At 43.3% G+C, this 24,259-nt stretch overlaps 1 protein-coding gene across 2 annotated transcripts in view; it reads right to left on the bottom strand.

Annotated features, from left to right (window-relative positions):
• SERGEF (secretion regulating guanine nucleotide exchange factor) overlaps positions 1 to 24,259 on the bottom strand; it is a 160,191-nt gene that overhangs the window by 133,915 nt on the left and 2,017 nt on the right. For both annotated transcript variants that reach the window (XM_088458261.1, XM_088458262.1), the window contains exons 2-4: positions 12,596 to 12,734; positions 9,137 to 9,292; positions 495 to 586 (exon numbers count right to left, since the gene is read on the bottom strand). In XM_088458261.1, coding sequence (XP_088314387.1) covers positions 495 to 586; positions 9,137 to 9,292; positions 12,596 to 12,734 — 387 coding nt within the window. The remainder of the gene's footprint in view (positions 1 to 494; positions 587 to 9,136; positions 9,293 to 12,595; positions 12,735 to 24,259) is intronic.

Below are 24,259 nucleotides of genomic sequence, written 5' to 3'. Positions count from 1 at the left end.
CCAGTGCACCTAACTGCAGGGAGAATAAATAATGTACCAAAACGGTAGCTATTGCTTAATGAATACTTTATACATAAGGCCCTTGTTGACAAATATACTGTATTTTAACTATTATGTGCAGATTGCAGTGTGACTCCTCTTTTCCTTCATGATCATTGATGAGAACAAATTAGAGGTAAAAAGGCATGGCAATAATATGATGTCCCAGGGTAAAAAGGCATGGCAATAATATGATGTCCCAGGGTAAAAAGGCATGGCCATAATATGATGTCCCAGGGTAAAAAGGCATGGCAATAATATGATGTCCCAGGGTAAAAAGGCATGGCAATAATATGATGTCCCAGGGTAAAAAGGCATGGCCATAATATGACGTCTACATCACCCATAGGTCACAAGCGCCAACATTCATGTTTTGAAGTGTTTGTTTCGTTTGCAAATAGGCAATCAGTAAACAGTATTGATGCTGTGCCATGTGTTACCGCTGCAGTACATACCTGAACCGGCCTAGGGACTGAACAGGACTTCTGTTGAGGAATTCCCAGCTGGCTGAAAGCATTGGATCCGCAAGATAACAGACACCCATTTTCTGGAAAGCAAAAATGACATTCTATAGTAACAACGATTAGGACCAATCTAGTGTATAAGTATGGAGGGATCTGTCACTGCTCTCAATCACGAAAAGAGGAATGTTGGCCAAGGAACTGCATTGCGATATATAAAATGGGACATGTATACTTTACTTTTGTTAAAATATTTCCATTGGAGGACACTGAGCATGGAGCCTCCATTAGGAAGTTGGCACTTGAAATAATTTCAAGTATTTTAAGCTCCTCCCTCTTATAAAACCCCAACCTGCCGGAAAGGGGCAGCGGGGTGGGGGGGGGAGTTGGGTTTTTTTCAATTATTCTCTTAACCAAGCCCCTCAGAAAGAATCTAAAAGAAAGAGAAACAGGTTCATCCCTGGAAAAAAAAAAATCTAAACTTTTAAACCTCTAACAGCAGATCTAGAGCAGAATTGTGACATGTGGGCTTGATTCAGCAAGGATCGGAACTGCTAAAGCGCACGCAGACGGTCGATTGTTGCGTACTGTACATGCATCACAGTGTGCGTGCACGAATGCCTCACTGCGATCAGGACTACGAAGCGAGTACGCAGACCATACTTGCCTACTTTTGATAAAGTATTTCAGGGAGATTGTGAAAACAAGACCTATGTGCGCGGCGGTAAAGTGGGTGTGTACTGCTACGTCTGAGAGGCGTGTCATAAAATTGATTTACATCCAAATGTAAATGAGCCCCAAAGCCAGTCAGTAAGATCTATTTGTTGATGAAAACGCACTGATACTTTTCAGAAAATGCATAGGGATCATTGGCCCTCATTAAGAGCCGCTCGCTAGCGGCCGTACGCTCTTTCCGAGCGATGTTCGGACATCTGCGCATGCGTACGGTTTTTAGTACGCATGCGCGAACCAGTCAGTGCGGCCGAAAATCGTTTGTACGCTATATAGCGAGTGCCTGCTATTTTGAGTGACAGAATGAGGCGTATGTGGGTGGTAACAGGGGAAGGTGCTTGTAAACAGGGGAGTGGAATTCGAACGCAGGCGTGCTTAAAGGTCAAAACGGGCGTTTTAAGGGAGTGCATAATTAATACAGCAGCGTCATTGACCACGTCACTTGGTTTTTTTAAACTCAGAACTGCTCGCAAAATAGCGGTTGAAAAAACCAACCACAAGAATAGCAAGCAGTTCATACGCTGGTCGATGTACTCGATTAATCTAATAAATAGCGGACATGACGTATGGTGCGAGCGGCCAGGGGGCGTTTTTAACAAATAAACGAGCGTATGTTTTGCACGCTCGTTCAGACTTAGAGGTGTGAACAGACTGCAATTTGCGAACGGATCATTTGAATAGCCACCCCTTGTTTTTGAACGAACGACCGCAAATAGCGAACGGCTCTGAATCAGGCCCATTGTTCCTTATAACCAATGCAGGGACATTATACTAATGAGCCAGTTTGAATGTGTATATCTCCTTTTTTTTTATATACAGTAACAGCTACATAATGGGGGTTAGGTGCAATCAGGGAGTCAGGGAGATTACTTCTATATCAGGGAGTCTCTCCCTGACAATGAGGGAGAGTTGAAAAGTATGACGCAGACCCATCGCAGAGTGATTGACAGGAAGCACCTTTTGGGGGTGGTGATTGGAGAAACGCAGGCGTGCCAGTTCGCTTGAACGCCGTTGCAGGGGCGTGCATAAATTAGCCACTGCGATGGCATACGCAGCTAGAGCCCTCACTGCGTGCAGGATAGTCCAGCAAATTAGTGGTAGGGTCAGACCTGCCTTAATTATGCGAGTGGCTCTGATGTACTTCGATGTCACCGATGTTTTGGCTGGATTGCAAGGTATTACGGATGTGCGAGAGGGGAAGCGGGCATCCGCATATTGTCCGTGCGAGTGCTTTGCGATTGCAGGGCTGGACTCAGCTTGAATCGCAGTTGCTAATACGCACGCAATTGGCAGATTGTTGCTTTCTGCGCACTGGCCCGCTGCGATGGTGACTGTGATTGTTGAGGCTACGCAGACCCATCACGGAGTGATTGACAGGAAGTGCTGTTTGTGGGTGGTAACGGGGGGGGGGGGGGAAGGTGGTCGGTTGAATGCAGGCGTGCAAGTGCGTTCGCATGCCGTTGCAGGGGCGTGCATAAATTATCCACTGCGATCCCATATGCAGTGTGAGGCCTGATGGCGTGCGTGGATGTTAGCAATTTCTAAAGTAAGGTCAAGGCTTGTGCATGTGTGTGTGAGGCTGTGATGGTACTCTATTGTACCGATGGTTTCACTATTCTGCTGAACATTACAGATGTGTGTAAGGTAAAGTGGGCGTCCTTATGTGGTCTGGAGTTTGCATTGCAATGGATTAGTTTGCTATTGCAGTTAAACTGCGTACGCAATATTGCGATCCGCAGTGAATTAGGCCCGCAATTATTAGCATACTTTCGCTGCAGAATCCTTGCTGAATCAGGTCCTATATCCACATATAAACTCAAATAAAAGGAGTTAAAAAGGTAAATATGAGAAACATGTTTTCCCTATCATCACATTGGGAACACTGGACTATGGCAACAGCTTCACCTTCAGGTGGCTAGGCTCAAAGAGTTGCTCTGCACAGCACCTTCTGTCCAAAACTGTTGTCATTACACATAAACCAGCGGAGCTTTGAATTTTATAAAAAGGTATGCCCCAAAACCACACAAGGCCCAGCCATGGAGATGTGCAGCGGCCCGTGCACCGATCTGGAAGAGTCTAAGGTTCCCCCAACACAACATAAACCTGGCAGCATCACAGATATCAGCCACGCGGCCAGTGGAACAGAAGATGATCAACCCTAGTGTCCTTTTCACAGACCACCTGTCATTCAGTAAAGGAAGAGATCTCTCTTGCTCCATAGATGGATTATGATCTACAGCAGGAATCACCACTCAAGGGAAAGGAAACAGCCCCCCTTTTGAGCTGTTCGTGTCTGTAGTGCCGCCTTATGCTCCTAACAAAAAACACAGCGAGATTTGCAAGACAGAGCCCACAGCTCTGACACCCTTCAAGGCATTCATATGGCAAGGAGAAAAACCCTACTGTCTCAAATGGGTAACTGGGAGGGGTTAATGAACTTATGCCCCAGGGGACTAGTGGAGGACTGGAGGGTGGTCAGAATAGCATGCAGAAAAGTCTGCTTCCAGGAGAAGTGTTGCCCCCTGCTGGAAAAAGACAGAGCGAGCAGAAACCTGAACCTTTGGGAAAGTAAATTTGATCAGGATTCAGTGGGCAAGGTACGCAGTGGGCAAGGTACCAAGAGGACATTTACAACAGTAATCCGCATGGCTGCTATTAAACTACATCCATACTTTCTGTGACCATCCTTGTTGTGGTATTATGTTCTCAGTGGCCGCCTTGGATACTAGTGGCCATTTCAGATTTTGGTGTGCACTATATATAAAGTCAGTGGCCACTTTATAAGGTGTACACCCAGAACAATTAATTCCCCATGGTATGGCCACCACAAGGTGCTGGAAACATCCCAGAGACTCCGGACCTTATTCAGAGGCGGCCGTACGGTCTATGACCGCCTCGATGTTTGGCCAGTGCGCATGCGCACGAGGGAGCCGGCTCCCTCGTGCGCATGCGTGAGACCCGCTACGACCGACAGCGCTGGTCGTAGCGGGTCGCTTTCCAAAGGGGGCGAGCTGTCGATGTTGATTGACAGCTCGCCCCGTTTGGAAGGCGGGCCGGGGGGGTGGCAGCACAAACGGAGGCGTTCCCATGGGAACGCCTACCGTTTGGGGGAGGCCCCACTGACATCACAAGTGATGTCAGTGGAGAGCTTCCGGCTCTGACAGAGCCAGAAGCTCTCCGGGGCTTACGACAAGTGAGACCCTACCCTAGGGTCTCGTCGTAAGCCCCGATGGTCGCGATGAACTCTGACCATCGCGACCATCACCCAAGCGGTCGTTAGAGCTGTGGGTGTAAACCCACAGCCTAACGACCGCAACAGAGGCGGGCGGTCAGGATGCAAGTGGCCGCCCAGTTTCTGAGCGACCGCTTGCATCCTCCGACCGCCTCTGAATGAGGTCCTCTGTCCCGTGGGGACATGACAGCATCACACAGATCCTGCAGATTTTTCGGCTGCAGATTCAGGCTGCGGAATCTCCTGTTCCACCACATCCCAAAGCTGCTGTATTGCACTGAGGTTGTTTAATTGGTATTAAGGGACCTAATATGTGCCAACAAAACGTTCCCCACACCATTATACCCCCAACAGCAAGCCCCTACATGTCTCCAGTTGGTTGGAAGCGGCGTTGGTCTCCCCCCCCCGCCCCATTTCTGATCCTAGAAGAGGAACGGTCTCTCACAGATAAAGACCTTTGGGTCTATACCCAGCTGAAACATTACCCTGTGAAAATGAATCAGCTTTATTTGCTGGGCAGGCATTTGGCTTTATTTTCTATGCTAGAGACACATGAAAACATAGTCCCTACCTCCTGCCCCCCTTTCAGTCCTTACCTCTTTTCCCCCTTGTCTATGAATGGATCTTTATTTATTTTTTAGTTTTCCTTATACTAAAAATGTGAAATATTGATGGGACTGTAAAACAACCGCCTGTCATATGTTTTATGTACATGCTCTACCACGCCAGGTGTCTGTCATCGCCAATCAGTCCATGGTCAAAGTCACTTAGATCAAGTACCTTCCCTGTTCTGGTACTTGGAATGAACAACAACTAAACCTCTTGACCGTGTCTACAAGCTTTTATGCATTGTGTTGCTGCCACATATTATCAGCTGATTAACTAGCACATGTAGAGGTCACAGAGTATACACTTCCTTTCATCGGTCCTTGCTCCATTATCGTGTCCTGCTATGAACGTGCTTACTACATCAGAGTTACAAGTAGTATTGTCTCCTCGATGCCTATCCTGACCATCCCTTTCTGGTAACTGGTCTGTTTGGTTTTCAAATTACTTCAAAATGTTGTAGTGTAGTCTGGTCTTGGACACCATCTTCTCTAGTGTGTTTGCACCTCTCCCCAGGGTTGCTGCAGAAGACCTCCATGAATCCCGGAAGCCTAAGTAGGAATCTAGGTGGTTGCTCAAAAAGAATGCCCTCTATTGCAGTGCTTCTCAAATCCAGTCCTCAGGATACACTAGCAGTACATGATCACCAGGACTCCTCACTTAAGGCCCCCATACATCAGCAATCGATTGTGGCAATTCTGCAATTTGCAATGGATTGTGTATAAAAATCCGCAATGTATGGGATGCAATGTCCACAGATCGAAAATTGCAACCAAAGAGTGATTGGTATTGTTAAATCAGATTGTCCAATATGTTGGATTTCACAGATGGATTGGGGCTGTAGATTGCTAGTGTATGGACATGATCAGCAGATTTGCAGACTGTCACTAGTAAAATGATGGGCCTTTCAAAATTGGCAGATCTGTGTTTGCTGCAATCGATCTGCAAATCACTGAAAAAGATCTAGTAATCTAGCAGATTGCTAGATTGGGAAATCCTATAATCGGGCAACAAATCTTCAAATTGTTCAATTGTGGTTTTCAGATTGCTGATGTATGGGGGCCTTTAATCAAAAGTGAAACAATTAGCACCACCTGTGGCTCTTTTAAAATGTGTCCTAACATCCTCCTGGATGTGTATATGAGGTAGGTGTGTATCAGGGGAGTAGTATAGATGACAGGAGGATGTTAGGTATGAGGTAAGTGTGTATCAGGGGAGTAGTATATATGTCAGGTATGAGGTAAGTGTGTATCAGGGGAGCAGTATAGATGTCAGGTATGAGGTAAGTGTGTATCAGGGGAGCAGTATAGATGTCAGGTATGAGGTAAGTGTGCATCAGGGGAGCAGTATAGATGACAGGAGGATATTAGGTATGAGGTAGGTGTGTTTCAGGGGAGTAGTATAGATGTCAGATGGATGTTAGGTATGAGGTAGGTGTGTATCAGGGGAGTAGTATAGATGACAGGAGGATGTTAGGTATGAGGTAAGTGTGTATCATGGGAGCAGTATAGATGACAGGAGGATGTTAGGTATGAGGTAAGTGTGTATCAGGGGAGCAATATAGATGACAGGAGGATGTTAGGTATGAGGTAAGTGTGTATCAGGGGAGTAGTATAGATGACAGGAGGATGTTAGGTATGAGGTAAGAGTGTATCAGGGGAGCAATATAGATGACAGGAGGATGTTAGGTATGAGGTAAGTGTGTATCAGGGGAGTAGTATAGATGACAGGAGGATGTTAAGTATGAGGTAAGTGTGTATCAGGGGAGTAGTATAGATGTTCGGTATGAGGTAGGTGTGTATCAGGCGAGCAGTATAGATGACAGGAGGATGTTCGGTATGAGGTAGGTGTGTATCAGGGGAGTAGTATAGATGACAGGAGGATATTAGGTATGAGGTAAGTGTATTTATCAATGGAGTAGTATAGATATCAGGAGGATATTAGGTATGAGGTAAGTGTGTATCAGGGGAGCAATATAGATGACAGGAGGATATTAGGTATGAGGTAAGTGTGTATCAGGGGAGTAGTATAGATGACAGGAGGATGCTAGGTATGAGGTAAGTGTGTATCAGGGGAGCAGTATAGATGACAGGAGGATGCTAGGTATGAGGTAAGTGTGTATCAGGGGAGTAGTATAGATGACAGGAGGATGCTAGGTATGAGGTAGGTGTGTATCAGGGGAGCAGTATAGATGACATGAGGATATTAGGTATGAGGTAGGTGTGTATCAGGGGAGTAGTATAGATATCAGGAGGATGTTAGGTATGAGGTAAGTGTGTATCAGGGGAGTAGTATAGATGACAGGAGGATGTTAGGTATGAGGTAAGTGTGTATCATGGGAGCAGTATAGATGACAGGAGGATGTTAGGTATGAGGTAAGTGTGTATCAGGGGAGCAATATAGATGACAGGAGGATGTTAGGTATGAGGTAAGTGTGTATCAGGGGAGTAGTATAGATGACAGGAGGATGTTAGGTATGAGGTAAGAGTGTATCAGGGGAGCAATATAGATGACAGGAGGATGTTAGGTATGAGGTAAGTGTGTATCAGGGGAGTAGTATAGATGACAGGAGGATGTTAAGTATGAGGTAAGTGTGTATCAGGGGAGTAGTATAGATGTTCGGTATGAGGTAGGTGTGTATCAGGCGAGCAGTATAGATGACAGGAGGATGTTCGGTATGAGGTAGGTGTGTATCAGGGGAGTAGTATAGATGACAGGAGGATATTAGGTATGAGGTAAGTGTATTTATCAATGGAGTAGTATAGATATCAGGAGGATATTAGGTATGAGGTAAGTGTGTATCAGGGGAGCAATATAGATGACAGGAGGATATTAGGTATGAGGTAAGTGTGTATCAGGGGAGTAGTATAGATGACAGGAGGATGCTAGGTATGAGGTAAGTGTGTATCAGGGGAGCAGTATAGATGACAGGAGGATGCTAGGTATGAGGTAAGTGTGTATCAGGGGAGTAGTATAGATGACAGGAGGATGCTAGGTATGAGGTAGGTGTGTATCAGGGGAGCAGTATAGATGACATGAGGATATTAGGTATGAGGTAGGTGTGTATCAGGGGAGTAGTATAGATATCAGGAGGATGTTAGGTATGAGGTAAGTGTGTATCAGGGGAGTAGCATAGATGACAGGAGGATGTTAGGTATGAGGTAGGTGTGTATCATGGGAGCACTAATGATGACAGGAGGATGTTAGGTATGAGGTAGGTGTGTATCATGGGAGCAGTATAGACGACAGGAGGATGTTAGGTATGAGGTAGGTGTGTATCATGGGAGCAGTATAGACGACAGGAGGATGTTAGGTATGGGGTAAGTGTATTTATCAGGGGAGTAGTATAGATATCAGGAGGATGTTAGGTATGAGGTAAGTGTGTATCAGGGGAATAGTATAGATATCAGGAGGATGTTAGGTATGAGGTAGGTGTGTATCATGGGAGCAGTATAGATGACAGGAGGATATTAGGTATGAGGTAAGTGTGTATCAGGGGAGTAGTATAGATGACAGGAGGATGTTAGGTATGAGGTAGGTGTGTATCAGGGGAGTAGTATAGATGACAGGAGGATGTTAGGTATGAGGTAAGTGTGTATCAGGGGAGTAGTATAGATATCAGGAGGATGTTAGGTATGAGGTAGGTGTGTATCAGGGGAGTAGTATAGATGACAGGAGGATGTTAGGTATGAGGTAGGTGTGTATCAGGGGAGTAGTATAGATGCATACACACTTGCTGATGCCGGCAGTGACTAAACGATGGCGGAGGCCAGGCTGAATTCGGCAGCATAGGGTCAGCGACATAGCAGGTAAACACTGGCAGATGTGCTCCATATATGTTCGATCCGCCGGATCGCACAACATATCGTCTAGTGTGTACCCGGTATTAGAGATGAGGTAGTTGTGTATCAGAGGAACAGTTTAGGGAATCTGGATCTAATCTAAAGCCGTTTAGTTGCCTTTAGTACAATGAACATAGAAGTAGCATAAACATCACAGATGTAAGAAAAGGAGACATATGAGTAGGAAGATAACCACAAATGTGATATAAGACATACAAAAATACCTGTTAAGATAATGGTGAAGTCCCAGCCACACGAAACCTTAACCACACGCATGTTCCTAATGGCAGAACACAAACTGAAACGTGGCAGATCCTCGCAGTGACCTAAGCCCAACTGCCCATTTTTATTTTGACCGCAGACATACAATTCCCCTGCATCTACGAAACAAAATGAAGAAGTTAGTTGTTACTGGATCATCAAAAATGAGCAAGAACTACCTCACACACCTAGATATGCTAAGAAATATCATGCATTCTGCAGCACGTCCAGCAGGTGGCAGCAGCTGATACCTTCCGACTACCTGCAGGCATAGGGAAGGAATATTTCCGCTCATTAGCAGAGGCTCTGAGAATTGTGGTGAGAGGGGCTACAGACATAAGGAATCACTTGCTGGGGGTTTAGGATGAAATCCATATTGGGTCACGTTCTGAAACTGCTGGGGAAAAGGTTTAGGAGCAACATCAGAACTATACAGAACATGTGTAAGAAACACGGGCATATCAGAGCAAGGTGGAATCAGTGGCATAACTATAAATTTTGCATTAAATAAGAAAGAGGAACAGTATCACAATATTGTGAAAACTGTTAAAGAAGGCCAGGGTAAGGCTTCATGTCACAAGCCCCCTTACACAAAGGTCCCCTAAGCACTTCTACCAGACAGGATAACAAGTCAACGAGTGATATGCTCTGATGAGTCTTTACAGCACGTTTAAATGATAGGGACGAGGATGATCTGTTAGTTGGTGGGCGCTGCTGGAATGGTGTAGCCAAGTGGGAGCTGCTGGGGGCGTGGCACCTCAATAATGTCATCATGGAACTGCCCCCTCCGCTACATCCCTGATGAATGGCTAGTTATTAAACTGGAGGGTGTTTTATTCCTGTGGAGGCCAATGTAGTGTGTTTTATTCCTGTGGAGGCCAATATGTGTGTTTTATTCCTGTGGAGGCCCAATGTAGTGTGTTTTATTCCTGTGGAGGCCAATGTAGTGTGTTTTATTCCTGTGGAGGCCAATGTATGTGTGTTTTATTCCTGTGGAGGCCAATGTATGTGTGTTTTATTCCTGTGGAGGCCAATGTATGTGTGTTTTATTCCTGTGGAGGCCAATGTATGTGTGTTTTATTCCTGTGGAGGCAAGTGTAGCGTGTTTTATTCCTGTGGAGGCAAGTGTAGCGTGTTTTATTCCTGTGGAGGCCAATGTAGTGTGTTTTATTCCTGTGGAGGCCAATGTATGTGTGTTTTATTCCTGTGGAGGCCAATGTATGTGTGTTTTATTCCTGTGGAGGCCAATGTATGTGTGTTTTATTCCTGTGGAGGCAAGTGTAGCGTGTTTTATTCCTGTGGAGGCCAATGTAGTGTGTTTTATTCCTGTGGAGGCCAATGTAGTGTGTTTTATTCCTGAGGAGGCCTGTGTAGTGTGTTTTATTCCTGTGGAGGCCAATGTAGTGTGTTTTATTCCTGTGGAGGCCAATGTAGTGTGTTTTATTCCTGTGGAGGCCAATGTAGTGTGTTTTATCCTGTGGAGGCCAATGTAGTGTGTTTTATTCCTGTGGAGGCCAATGTAGTGTTTTATTCCTGTGGAGGCCAATGTATGTGTGTTTTATTCCTGTGGAGGCAAGTGTAGCGTGTTTTATTCCTGTGGAGGCAAGTGTAGCGTGTTTTATTCCTGTGGAGGCCAGTGTAGTGTGTTTTATTCCTGTGGAGGCCAATGTAGTGTGTTTTATTCCTGTGGAGGCAAGTGTAGCGTGTTTTATTCCTGTGGAGGCAAGTGTAGCGTGTTTTATTCCTGTGGAGGCCAATGTAGTGTGTTTTATTCCTGTGGAGGCCAATGTATGTGTGTTTTATTCCTGTGGAGGCCAATGTATGTGTGTTTTATTCCTGTGGAGGCCAATGTATGTGTGTTTTATTCCTGTGGAGGCAAGTGTAGTGTGTTTTATTCCTGTGGAGGCCAATGTAGTGTGTTTTATTCCTGTGGAGGCCAATGTATGTGTGTTTTATTCCTGTGGAGGCCAATGTATGTGTGTTTTATTCCTGTGGAGGCCAATGTATGTGTGTTTTATTCCTGTGGAGGCAAGTGTAGTGTGTTTTATTCCTGTGGAGGCCAATGTAGTGTGTTTTATTCCTGTGGAGGCCAATGTAGTGTGTTTTATTCCTGTGGAGGCCAATGTAGTGTGTTTTATTCCTGTGGAGGCCAATGTAGTGTGTTTTATTCCTGAGGAGGCCAGTGTAGTGTGTTTTATTCCTGAGAAGGCCAGTGTAGTATATTTTATTCCTGTGGAGGCCAATGTAGTGTGTATATTTTTATGTGGGAGCCAATGTTTATGTTTTCTCTAATGGTCACGCACAAACGCATAGCCGGATAGTGTGCCTTGGCAATTGTAAAATCTTGTGTAGTGTGCCTCTAGTTGAAAAGGTTAAAATCACTGCACTAGAGTGATTTCTCTTACATGGACACACGTGTCCACATACATCTACCCTACGCGCGCTACACGTCAGGTAACACAACGCGTGAGCACAGTGCACCTTTTTATGCAACTTTTTGTTATTGTGAGCAACTCCAGTTATATCTATATGCGAAATGCTAGGTTACAGCTTCAGTGGCTGTGACAGTGTAACGTAGCATTTTGAATGTAGGTACAGCCGCGGTTGCACACAGAACATAGGCATGCCGCATATAATTTTAACCAGCAGAAGCTGCTTGTGTGTCCTATTCGCATTGCTTTGCCAATAAGACGTATTTTAAAGGGGAAAAGTCGTACAAAAAGATGCCCTGCCCTACTGAGCCGTGCCACGGCATTACGAGACTAGAAGGGCAGGTTAACGTGCAAGGAGGCTAGATGTATGTGGACACATCTTTATGTGTATTATGATAGCAGACAGTCTAGGAGCGACTCCATAAGAGCCCGGGACCGGCTTGGCTATGGATGGGCCTCCCCAAAACCAAGAATGTGCCTAGTGGGGTTACAGGACAGTACCACACCACCTGGCATAGATCCTACAGTGCCAGAGGCTTACCACCCACTGCTGGTATGCAGGGAACAGGAAAGAGCTATCTGGGGCTTCATTCTCCCCTCTACCGCTTAGAATGGGGGAGGAAGAGGTCACTCATCTTAGGTCATGCCACAGTGGACCTCTGCTCTGTGCACTGCATCTGGTAATGTGTGCGTGTATATATGATGTGCATTATATTCATATATGTACTGCACACCTCACATCTTTGTATGTAAAAATGCATGGGTATATGTGCAAATGACTACAGATTGAGCGTATCAGTATCCAAATCAATGCAGCATAACTGCGCCATCTAGTGGACACTTGCAGACTAGCTGCATATAATATATGCACTTACAGTACTTGCTTTACATATTGTCAATTCCACAGATGATTTACTCGCACCTGTTTATTCATTATGTGCTATCTCTACATAAATCCCTGCCTCCCAGGAGTAGAAGGAGAGCGTGTACCTGTGACTGCAGCAGAATGGCTTCCACCACCACTGATACTGTGTATGACTTGCTGCTTGTCTGGGAAGCCTGGTACCTGCTGAGGGCACAAAGCATCCTCTCTGCTCCCCAGTCCTAGCTGACCACAGCTATTTGAGCCCTGAAAGATAGAATGACATAAATAGAACAGCTTCTTGCTGTGATCATCTGTACACTTCAGCAACTAGAAAACCAATAAACTATATAGAAAATAGATAAAGGGGCAAAAGTAAAAGGATCTGAATTTTTAAAAGTGGGAATTTTTCAACTATTTGGCAGCGGAAATTAAAGCAGAATTTTTTCAAAGACAAAACACAGATTGGCTATGCCCTACAAATAAACAAATGACAGACAAATGTGCACTTTGCCACTTTAGAAGCTACAGTACTACATTGGGCTATTTGTCTCCTCTATTTAAACAATGTTAACTGAATGAAACAAATATATTAAAATCACACAATCATGTCAATAAATAGTGATTTTCAAATCATAGAATATTAAGTTTCTTCACTCCCTGTATAAATATTCACAATCCATTATATTCATCAGGGTTACAGTATATACTAATTTCCTGTGGGCAAGTCTATTCTATGAATAGGTCTCTCTCAGTCACAAATATTAGCAAATCATGGTTATCACTTTGGAGGTCTGATCAGGACAATAAGGAGATGTATTATCTCACAATGTTAATCGTATGGTTACACTAACAAACTGTCCAGCAATAAAGGTGTCATTGGTTACACTAACATACTGTCCAGCAATAAAGGTGTCATTGGTTACACTAACATACTGTCCAGCAATAAAGGTGTCATTGGTTACACTAACATACTGTCCAGCAATAAAGGTGTCATTGGTTACACTAACATGCTGTCTAGCAAAAGATTTATCATTGGTTACACTAACATACTGTCCAGCAATAAAGGTGTCATTGGTTACACTAACATACTGTCCAGCAATAAAGGTGTCATTGGTTACACTAACATACTGTCCAGCAATAAAGGTGTCATTGGTTGCACTAACATACTGTCCAGCAATAAATGTGTCATTGGTTACACTAACATATTGTCCAGCAATGAACATGGTTACACTAACATACTGTACAGCAAGGAACATGGTTACACTAACATACTGTACAGCAATGACCATGGTTACACTAACATACTGTCCAGCAATAAAGGTGTCATTGGTTACACTAACATACTGTCCAGCAATAAAGGTGTCATTGGTTACACTAACATACTGTCCAGCAATAAAGGTGTCATTGGTTACGCTAACATACTGTCCAGCAGTAAATGTGTCATTGGTTACACTAACATACTGTCCAGCAATAAATGTGTCATTGGTTACACTAACATATTGTCCAGCAATGAACATGGTTACACTAACATACTGTACAGCAAGGAACATGGTTACACTAACATACTGTACAGCAATGACCATGGTTACACTAACATACTGTCCAGCAATAAAGGTGTCATTGGTTACACTAACATACTGTCCAGCAATAAAGGTGTCATTGGTTACACTAACATACTGTCCAGCAATAAAGGTGTCATTGGTTACACTAACATACTGTCCAGCAATAAAGGTGTCATTGGTTACACTAACATACTGTCCAGCAATAAAAGGTGTCATTGGTTACACTAACATACTGTCCAGCAATAAAGGTGTCATTGGTTACACTAACATACTGTCCAGCAATAAAGGTGTCATTGGTTACACTAACATACTGTCCAGCAATAAAGGTGTCATTGGTTACACTAACATACTGTCCAGCAATAAAGGTGTCATTGGTTACACTAACATACTGTCCAGCAATAAAGGTGTCATTGGTTACACTAACATACTGTCCAGCAATAAAGGTGTCATTGGTTACACTAACATACTGTCCAGCAATAAAGGTGTCATTGGTTACACTAACATACTGTCCAGCAATAAAATGTGTCATTGGTTACACTAACATACTGTCCAGCAATAAAATGTGTCATTGGTTACACTAACATACTGTCCAGCAATAAATGTGTCATTGGTTACACTAACATGCTGTCTAGCAATAAATGTGTCATTGGTTACACTAGCATACTGTACAGCAATGAACACGGTTACACTAACATACTGTACAGCAATGAACATGGTTACACTAGCATAATGTACAGCAATGATCATGGTTACACTAACATACTGTATGACCATGGTTACACTAGCATACTGTACAGCAATGAACACGGTTATACTAACATACTGTACAGCAATGAACATGGTTACACGAACATACTGTCCAGCAATGACCATGGTTACACTAACATACAGTACAGCAGTGACCATGGTTACACTAATATACTGTCCAGCAATGAACACGGTTACACTAGCATACTGTACAGCAATGACCATGGTTACTATAACATACTGTACAGCAATGAACATGGTTACACTAGCATACTGTACAGCAATGTTCATGGTTACACTAGCATACTGTACAGCAATGAACATGGTTACACTAACATACTGTACAGCAGTGACCATGGTTACACTAACATACTGTACAGCAGTGAACATGGTTACTATAACATACTGTCCAGCAATGACCATGGTTACACTAACATACAGTACAGCAGTGACCATGGTTACACTAATATACTGTCCAGCAATGACCATGGTTACACTAGCATACTGTACAGCAATGAACATGTTCATGGTTACACTAACATACTGTCCAGCAATGAACATGGTTACACTAGCATACTGTACAGCAATGTTCATGGTTACACTAGCATACTGTACAGCAATGAACATGGTTACACTAACATACAGTACAGCAGTGACCATGGTTACACTAATATACTGTCCAGCAATGAACACGGTTACTATAACATACTGTACAGCAATGAACATGTTCATGGTTACACTAACATACTGTCCAGCAATGAACACGGTTACACTAGCATACTGTACAGCAATGACCATGGTTACTATAACATACTGTACAGCAATGAACATGGTTACACTAGCATACTGTACAGCAATGTTCATGGTTACACTAGCATACTGTACAGCAATGAACATGGTTACACTAACATACTGTACAGCAGTGACCATGGTTACACTAACATACTGTACAGCAGTGACCATGGTTACTATAACATACTGTCCAGCAATGAACATGGTTACACTAACATACTGTACAGCAGTGACCATGGTTACACTAACATACTGTACAGCAGTGACCATGGTTACTATAACATACTGTACAGCAGTGACCATGGTTACTATAACATACTGTACAGCAATGAACATGGTTACTATAACATACTGTCCAGCAATGAACATGGTTACACTAACATACTGTACAGCAGTGACCATGGTTACACTAACATACTGTACAGCAGTGACCATGGTTACTATAACATACTGTCCAGCAATGAACATGGTTACTATAACATACTGTCCAGCAATGAACATGGTTACTATAACATACTGTACAGCAGTGACCATGGTTACACTAACATACTGTACAGCAGTGAACATGGTTACACTAATATACTGTCCAGCAATGAACATGGTTACACTAGCATACTGTACAGCAATGAACATGTTCATGGTTACACTAACATACTGTCCAGCAATGAACATGGTTACACTAGCATACTGTACAGCAATGTTCATGGTTACACTAGCATACTGTACAGCAATGAACATGGTTACACTAACATACTGTACAGCAGTGACCATGGTTACACTAACATACTGTACAGCAGTGAACATGGTTACTATAACATACTGTCCAGCAATGACCATGGTTACACTAACATACAGTACAGCAGTGACCATGGTTACACTAATATACTGTCCAGCAATGAACATGGTTACACTAGCATACTGTACAGCAATGAACATGTTCATGGTTACACTAACATACTGTCCAGCAATGAACATGGTTACACTAGCATACTGTACAGCAATGTTCATGGTTACACTAGCATACTGTACAGCAATGAACATGGTTACACTAACATACTGTACAGCAGTGACCATGGTTACACTAACATACTGTACAGCAGTGAACATGGTTACTATAACATACTGTCCAGCAATGACCATGGTTACACTAACATACAGTACAGCAGTGACCATGGTTACACTAATATACTGTCCAGCAATGAACACGGTTACACTAGCATACTGTACAGCAATGAACATGTTCATGGTTACACTAACATACTGTCCAGCAATGAACACGGTTACACTAGCATACTGTACAGCAATGATCATGGTTACTATAACATACTGTACAGCAATGACCCTGGTTACACTAACATACTGTCCAGCAATGACCATGGTTACTATAACATACTGTACAGCAATGAACATGGTTACTATAACATACTGTACAGCAATGACCATGGTTACACTAACATACTGTCCAGCAATAAAGGTGTCATTGGTTACACTAACATACTGTCCAGCAATAAAGGTGTCATTGGTTACACTAACATACTGTCCAGCAATAAAGGTGTCATTGGTTACACTAACATACTGTCCAGCAATAAAGGTGTCATTGGTTACACTAACATACTGTCCAGCAATAAAGGTGTCATTGGTTACACTAACATACTGTCCAGCAATAAAAGGTGTCATTGGTTACACTAACATACTGTCCAGCAATAAAGGTGTCATTGGTTACACTAACATACTGTCCAGCAATAAAGGTGTCATTGGTTACACTAACATACTGTCCAGCAATAAAGGTGTCATTGGTTACACTAACATACTGTCCAGCAATAAAGGTGTAATTGGTTACACTAACATACTGTCCAGCAATAAAGGTGTCATTGGTTACACTAACATACTGTCCAGCAATAAAGGTGTCATTGGTTACACTAACATACTGTCCAGCAATAAAATGTGTCATTGGTTACACTAACATACTGTCCAGCAATAAAATGTGTCATTGGTTACACTAACATACTGTCCAGCAATAAAGGTGTCATTGGTTACACTAACATGCTGTCTAGCAATAAATGTGTCATTGGTTACACTAGCATACTGTACAGCAATGAACACGGTTACACTAACATACTGTACAGCAATGAACATGGTTACACTAGCATAATGTACAGCAATGATCATGGTTACACTAACATACTGTATGACCATGGTTACACTAGCATACTGTACAGCAATGAACACGGTTATACTAACATACTGTACAGCAATGAACATGGTTACACGAACATACTGTCCAGCAATGACCATGGTTACACTAACATACAGTACAGCAGTGACCATGGTTACACTAATATACTGTCCAGCAATGAACACGGTTACACTAGCATACTGTACAGCAATGACCATGGTTACTATAACATACTGTACAGCAATGAACATGGTTACACTAGCATACTGTACAGCAATGTTCATGGTTACACTAGCATACTGTACAGCAATGAACATGGTTACACTAACATACTGTACAGCAGTGACCATGGTTACACTAACATACTGTACAGCAGTGAACATGGTTACTATAACATACTGTCCAGCAATGACCATGGTTACACTAACATACAGTACAGCAGTGACCATGGTTACACTAATATACTGTCCAGCAATGACCATGGTTACACTAGCATACTGTACAGCAATGAACATGTTCATGGTTACACTAACATACTGTCCAGCAATGAACATGGTTACACTAGCATACTGTACAGCAATGTTCATGGTTACACTAGCATACTGTACAGCAATGAACATGGTTACACTAACATACAGTACAGCAGTGACCATGGTTACACTAATATACTGTCCAGCAATGAACACGGTTACTATAACATACTGTACAGCAATGAACATGTTCATGGTTACACTAACATACTGTCCAGCAATGAACACGGTTACACTAGCATACTGTACAGCAATGACCATGGTTACTATAACATACTGTACAGCAATGAACATGGTTACACTAGCATACTGTACAGCAATGTTCATGGTTACACTAGCATACTGTACAGCAATGAACATGGTTACACTAACATACTGTACAGCAGTGACCATGGTTACACTAACATACTGTACAGCAGTGACCATGGTTACTATAACATACTGTCCAGCAATGAACATGGTTACTATAACATACTGTACAGCAATGAACATGGTTACTATAACATACTGTCCAGCAATGAACATGGTTACACTAACATACTGTACAGCAGTGACCATGGTTACACTAACATACTGTACAGCAGTGACCATGGTTACTATAACATACTGTCCAGCAATGAACATGGTTACTATAACATACTGTCCAGCAATGAACATGGTTACTATAACATACTGTACAGCAGTGACCATGGTTACACTAACATACTGTACAGCAGTGAACATGGTTACACTAATATACTGTCCAGCAATGAACATGGTTACACTAGCATACTGTACAGCAATGAACATGTTCATGGTTACACTAACATACTGTCCAGCAATGAACATGGTTACACTAGCATACTGTACAGCAATGTTCATGGTTACACTAGCATACTGTACAGCAATGAACATGGTTACACTAACATACTGTACAGCAGTGACCATGGTTACACTAACATACTGTACAGCAGTGAACATGGTTACTATAACATACTGTCCAGCAATGACCATGGTTACACTAACATACAGTACAGCAGTGACCATGGTTACACTAATATACTGTCCAGCAATGAACATGGTTACACTAGCATACTGTACAGCAATGAACATGTTCATGGTTACACTAACATACTGTCCAGCAATGAACATGGTTACACTAGCATACTGTACAGCAATGTTCATGGTTACACTAGCATACTGTACAGCAATGAACATGGTTACACTAACATACTGTACAGCAGTGACCATGGTTACACTAACATACTGTACAGCAGTGAACATGGTTACTATAACATACTGTCCAGCAATGACCATGGTTACACTAACATACAGTACAGCAGTGACCATGGTTACACTAATATACTGTCCAGCAATGAACACGGTTACACTAGCATACTGTACAGCAATGAACATGTTCATGGTTACACTAACATACTGTCCAGCAATGAACACGGTTACACTAGCATACTGTACAGCAATGATCATGGTTACTATAACATACTGTACAGCAATGACCCTGGTTACACTAGCATACTGTACAGCAATGATCATGGTTACTATAACATACTGTACAGCAATGACCATGGTTACACTAATATACTGTCCAGCAATGACCATGGTTACTATAACATACTGTACAGCAATGAACATGTTCATGGTTACACTAGCATACTGTACAGCAATGAACATGGTTACACTAGCATACTGTACAGCAATGTTCATGGTTACACTAACATACAGTCCAGCAATGAACATGGTTACACTAACATACTGTCCAGCAATGACCATGGTTACACTAACATACTGTACAGCAATGACCATGGTTACACTAACATACTGTACAGCAATGACCATGGTTACACTAACATACTGTACAGCAATGACCATGGTTACACTAACATACTGTACAGCAATGACCATGGTTACACTAACATACTGTACAGGAATGAACATGGTTACACTAGCATACTGTACAGCAATGACCATGGTTACTATAACATACTGTACAGCAATGACCATGGTTACTATAACATACTGTACAGCAATGAACATGTTCATGGTTACACTAGCATACTGTACAGCAATGTTCATGGTTACACTAGCATACTGTACAGCAATGACCATGGTTACACTAACATACTGTACAGCAATGACCATGGTTACACTAACATACTGTACAGCAATGACCATGGTTACACTAGCATACTGTACAGCAATGACCATGGTTACTATAATATACTGTACAGCAATGAACATGTTCATGGTTACACTAGCATACTGTACAGCAATGACCATGGTTACACTAACATACTGTACAGCAATGACCATGGTTACACTAACATACTGTACAGCAATGACCATGGTTACACTAACATACTGTACAGCAATGACCATGGTTACACTAACATACTGTACAGCAATGACCATGGTTACACTAACATACTGTACAGCAATGACCATGGTTACACTAACATACTGTACAGCAATGACCATGGTTACACTAACATACTGTACAGCAATGACCATGGTTACACTAACATACTGTACAGCAATGACCATGGTTACTATAACATACTGTACAGCAATGATCATGGTTACTATAACATACTGTACAGCAATGATCATGGTTACTATAACATACTTGACTGGTTTATGCAGGGATGAGAAAAGTTGATGGGATCTGATAAATGCTCTGGATGGGAGCAATGATTATGGGGTATGATGACTGAGAGATGAGCATGATATAAACCTACCTGGGGTAAATGTGTGTAGCTGACTTTGTATGTATACAGGGCACTGTTACTGGGAGCTGGACGGGGGATGCTGTGCTCTGACACATTGCAGAGTGTGTAGTGGATGCTGCATGCGCTCAATACTGGGAACACATCCAACTCAGGACGCTGCAGCATTTTCTGCTGACACGCTGGAGACGCAGGATCCTTACTACACATCCTGCATACCGGCTTTTCATGCTTCACTGGTGGGCTGCACACAGCAGAGGTGCCCAGGAAAGGGAATGATAATGAGCACGGTGCATTTATTTATATTTAGTAGTATTAGTTAGTATTATGAAGAGTTACTTATATAGTGCCAGCAGCATAGTCCTTTGCACTTTACAATTGGACAGTATTCTCTGCATAGACTACAGCACAAGACATTGCACCATCACTACAGGACCTAATCACTCTTGAAGTGTATCTGGCAATACTGCTTTTATACCTAAATTCCGAAGGTTGGAACAGGGCTCCAAACCGGATCAGATCCGAAATTTAGCCAGCGCCGACCCAGGATATTTCCGAGTCGGCGCCGTTCACACCGGAGCCGGGTCTGCAGTGACCCGGCTCTTCCGGCGTGGAAGTGGACGCTTGGAGATTATTATTATTATTTTATTATTACCAGTTATTTATATAGCGCACACATATTCCACAGGGCTTTACAGAGAATATTTGGCATTCACATCGGTCCCTGCCCCAGTGAAGCTTACACTCTATATTCCCTATCACATGTGCACACACACTAGGGTTAATTTGTGTTGGGAGCCAATTAACCTAGCAGTATATTTTTGGAATGTGGGAGGAAACCGGAGTACCCGGAGGAAACCCACGCAAGCACAGGGAGAATATACAAACTCCGCACAGGTAGGGCCGTGGTGGGAATCGAACCCATGACCTCAGGGCCTGATTCAGAGCCGCTCGTAAGCGGCCGCTCGTTCGCTCCGAGCGATGTTTGCCCAACTGCGCATGCGTTTGGATCGTTATACGCATGCGCGAACCAGTCAGTGCGGTCGAAATTCATGTGCTCGCAAAATAGCGAATGCCTGATAATTTGAGTGACACAAAGAGGCGTATGTGGGTGGTAACGGGGATTGGTGCTTGAAAACGGGGAGTGGAGATCCGAACGCAGGCGTGCTTAAAGGCCAAAACGGGCGTTTTATGGGTGTGCATAATTAATACAGCAGCGTCATTGACCACGTCACTGGGTTATTTTATAGTCAGAACTGCTCGCAAGATTGTGGTAGGAAAAACCAACCCCAAGAATAGCGAGCAGTTCATACTCTGGTCAATGTACTCGATTAATCTAATAAATAGCGGACATTACGTAGGATGCGGGCGGCCAGGGGGCGTATTTTTTAAAAAAACGACCGCAAGTTTGGTTCGCTCGTTCAGACCTAGAGGCGTGAACAGACCGCAAAGAGCGAACGGTTGATTTGAATAGCCACCATTATTTTCTGGACGAGCGAGCGCTAATTGCGTCCGGCTCTGAATCAGGCCCTCAGTGCTGTGAGGCAGTAACACTAATGACGTCATCTCCAAGCGCCACTGAAGCCGGACGATCGGCCGGCATGAGGCGCGCTCCAGGTCATCGTGACCCGGATTGCGTCATTTACACTGCAGGGTTTCACGGGTCATTCCACCCAGAAATCGAACCCTGTCCCCTTTTACACCAAGGAGCTAACCGGGGTAACCCAGCAATAACCCGGGTTTTAGGTCTTGTGTAAAAGGGGTATAAGCCGAAATGTGATTATATTACTGGTTTTACAAGAATCCAGAATTGTCTAGTTAGTAATTGAACTGCTGGTCACCTGGCAGCGCACGGGGGAAGGGGTGATGGGAACTGGCATTGGGAAGGCTGGAAATCAGGCTGCGCACTTTTGGATAGTTCAGCTTTATCACTTGTGTAGCAAATAAGGGGGACCCAATTCAAACTTGCACGCCAGTCGTCTGCAAGTACATTCGCATTGCGTGCACAGAGACAAATGAGGATATTCCTCCGTATGTCTCTAAGGGCCGTATTCAATTTGAAGCGTTAAGTCCGGATCCGCGTTGAGTTACCGCCGATGACATCATTATCGCCTGTTTTGCTTTTACCCCATATTCAATTTGAAAGACTTTCCACATAGGCGGAAAGTCAATGCAATGTAATAGGCGGTAAAGTATTGCCTATGAATGGCAGGCAGAAAAAAGTGCAGAATTGGGGTTTTGGAGTGCAACGTTGCGGGAACCCCCCTGCAGCCTTCAGACAGTCCCCCAAAGGTAATCTGTGTCAAAAAAAACTTTAAAAAAAAAACTTAAGGACACCCCAAAAAATGACTTTGAAAAAGGGGGTGAAAAAAAAATGTTGGGGGACAAAGTTAAAAACTAGCGAACTTGACTCTGGGGGGGTCCCCAAGTATGCCCCAAGTGTTTTTTTTTATTGCAAGTGTTTACGGCAGGTGGATTTTTCACGATTTTTTTCAAATTCACTTTTTCAACTTTTAAAGTTTGAATATGCTGACCCCCATTTTCAAGTACCCCAAATTTGCTGGGATAAGTTATTTTCTGGAAAAAATACTCCAGGTTACTATTCTGCATCATGTATAGAAAAACGCTATTTAGCAGCTATTGAGCCCGGTTAAATACACCAAATACCTTCAGCAAGCCAAATCAGGGGTACCATAGCTAACCCCCATGTCAGAGCATCTTTTGGGGGGTGTCAGGCTGATTTCCCCAAAACTGACAGTACTTTCCGCTTGTTAAAGTATCGCCGGGTCCCGTTTACGCCTACTTTCAAATTGAATACGGGGTAAAGCGTGCACGCGCGTGATACTTTTCTGCCTCCAAAACAGGCAAAGTCGGCGTTAAGTCCGGGCCGCGTTAACTTAACGTGGCTCGGCTCAAATTGTATACGGCTCTATGTGGCCGTACCGTCCCATCAGAGCCATCAATATCAGTGAGGACCTACCTATACCTGGTGCAAGAAATCACATATATTGGCGTATACACTATGCATAGCCCTCAGTTCCGAAATGAACATAAAGCGCATATTCACTACACGATATAAATGAACAATTGAATGATAATGACATAGTTATCGTTCATTAATCGTGCAGTGAATATGTCGGCAACGACCAGCAATGTACGCTCCCGCTGGTCGTTGTCGGCATCTGTCATCGCCTAAACATACTGCCCAACATGACGGTAACATCAGGTTGTGTATGTTCGGGGATGAGGAAGGGTGCCA

Source organism: Taudactylus pleione, unplaced genomic scaffold (genome assembly GCF_031769625.1).
Source record: "Taudactylus pleione unplaced genomic scaffold, aTauple2 ptg000820l, whole genome shotgun sequence".
In the NCBI taxonomy this organism is placed as follows: domain Eukaryota; kingdom Metazoa; phylum Chordata; class Amphibia; order Anura; family Myobatrachidae; genus Taudactylus; species Taudactylus pleione.
The sequence above is the reverse complement of the archived record's forward strand: the minus strand, read 5'-3'. Positions and strand labels throughout refer to the sequence as shown.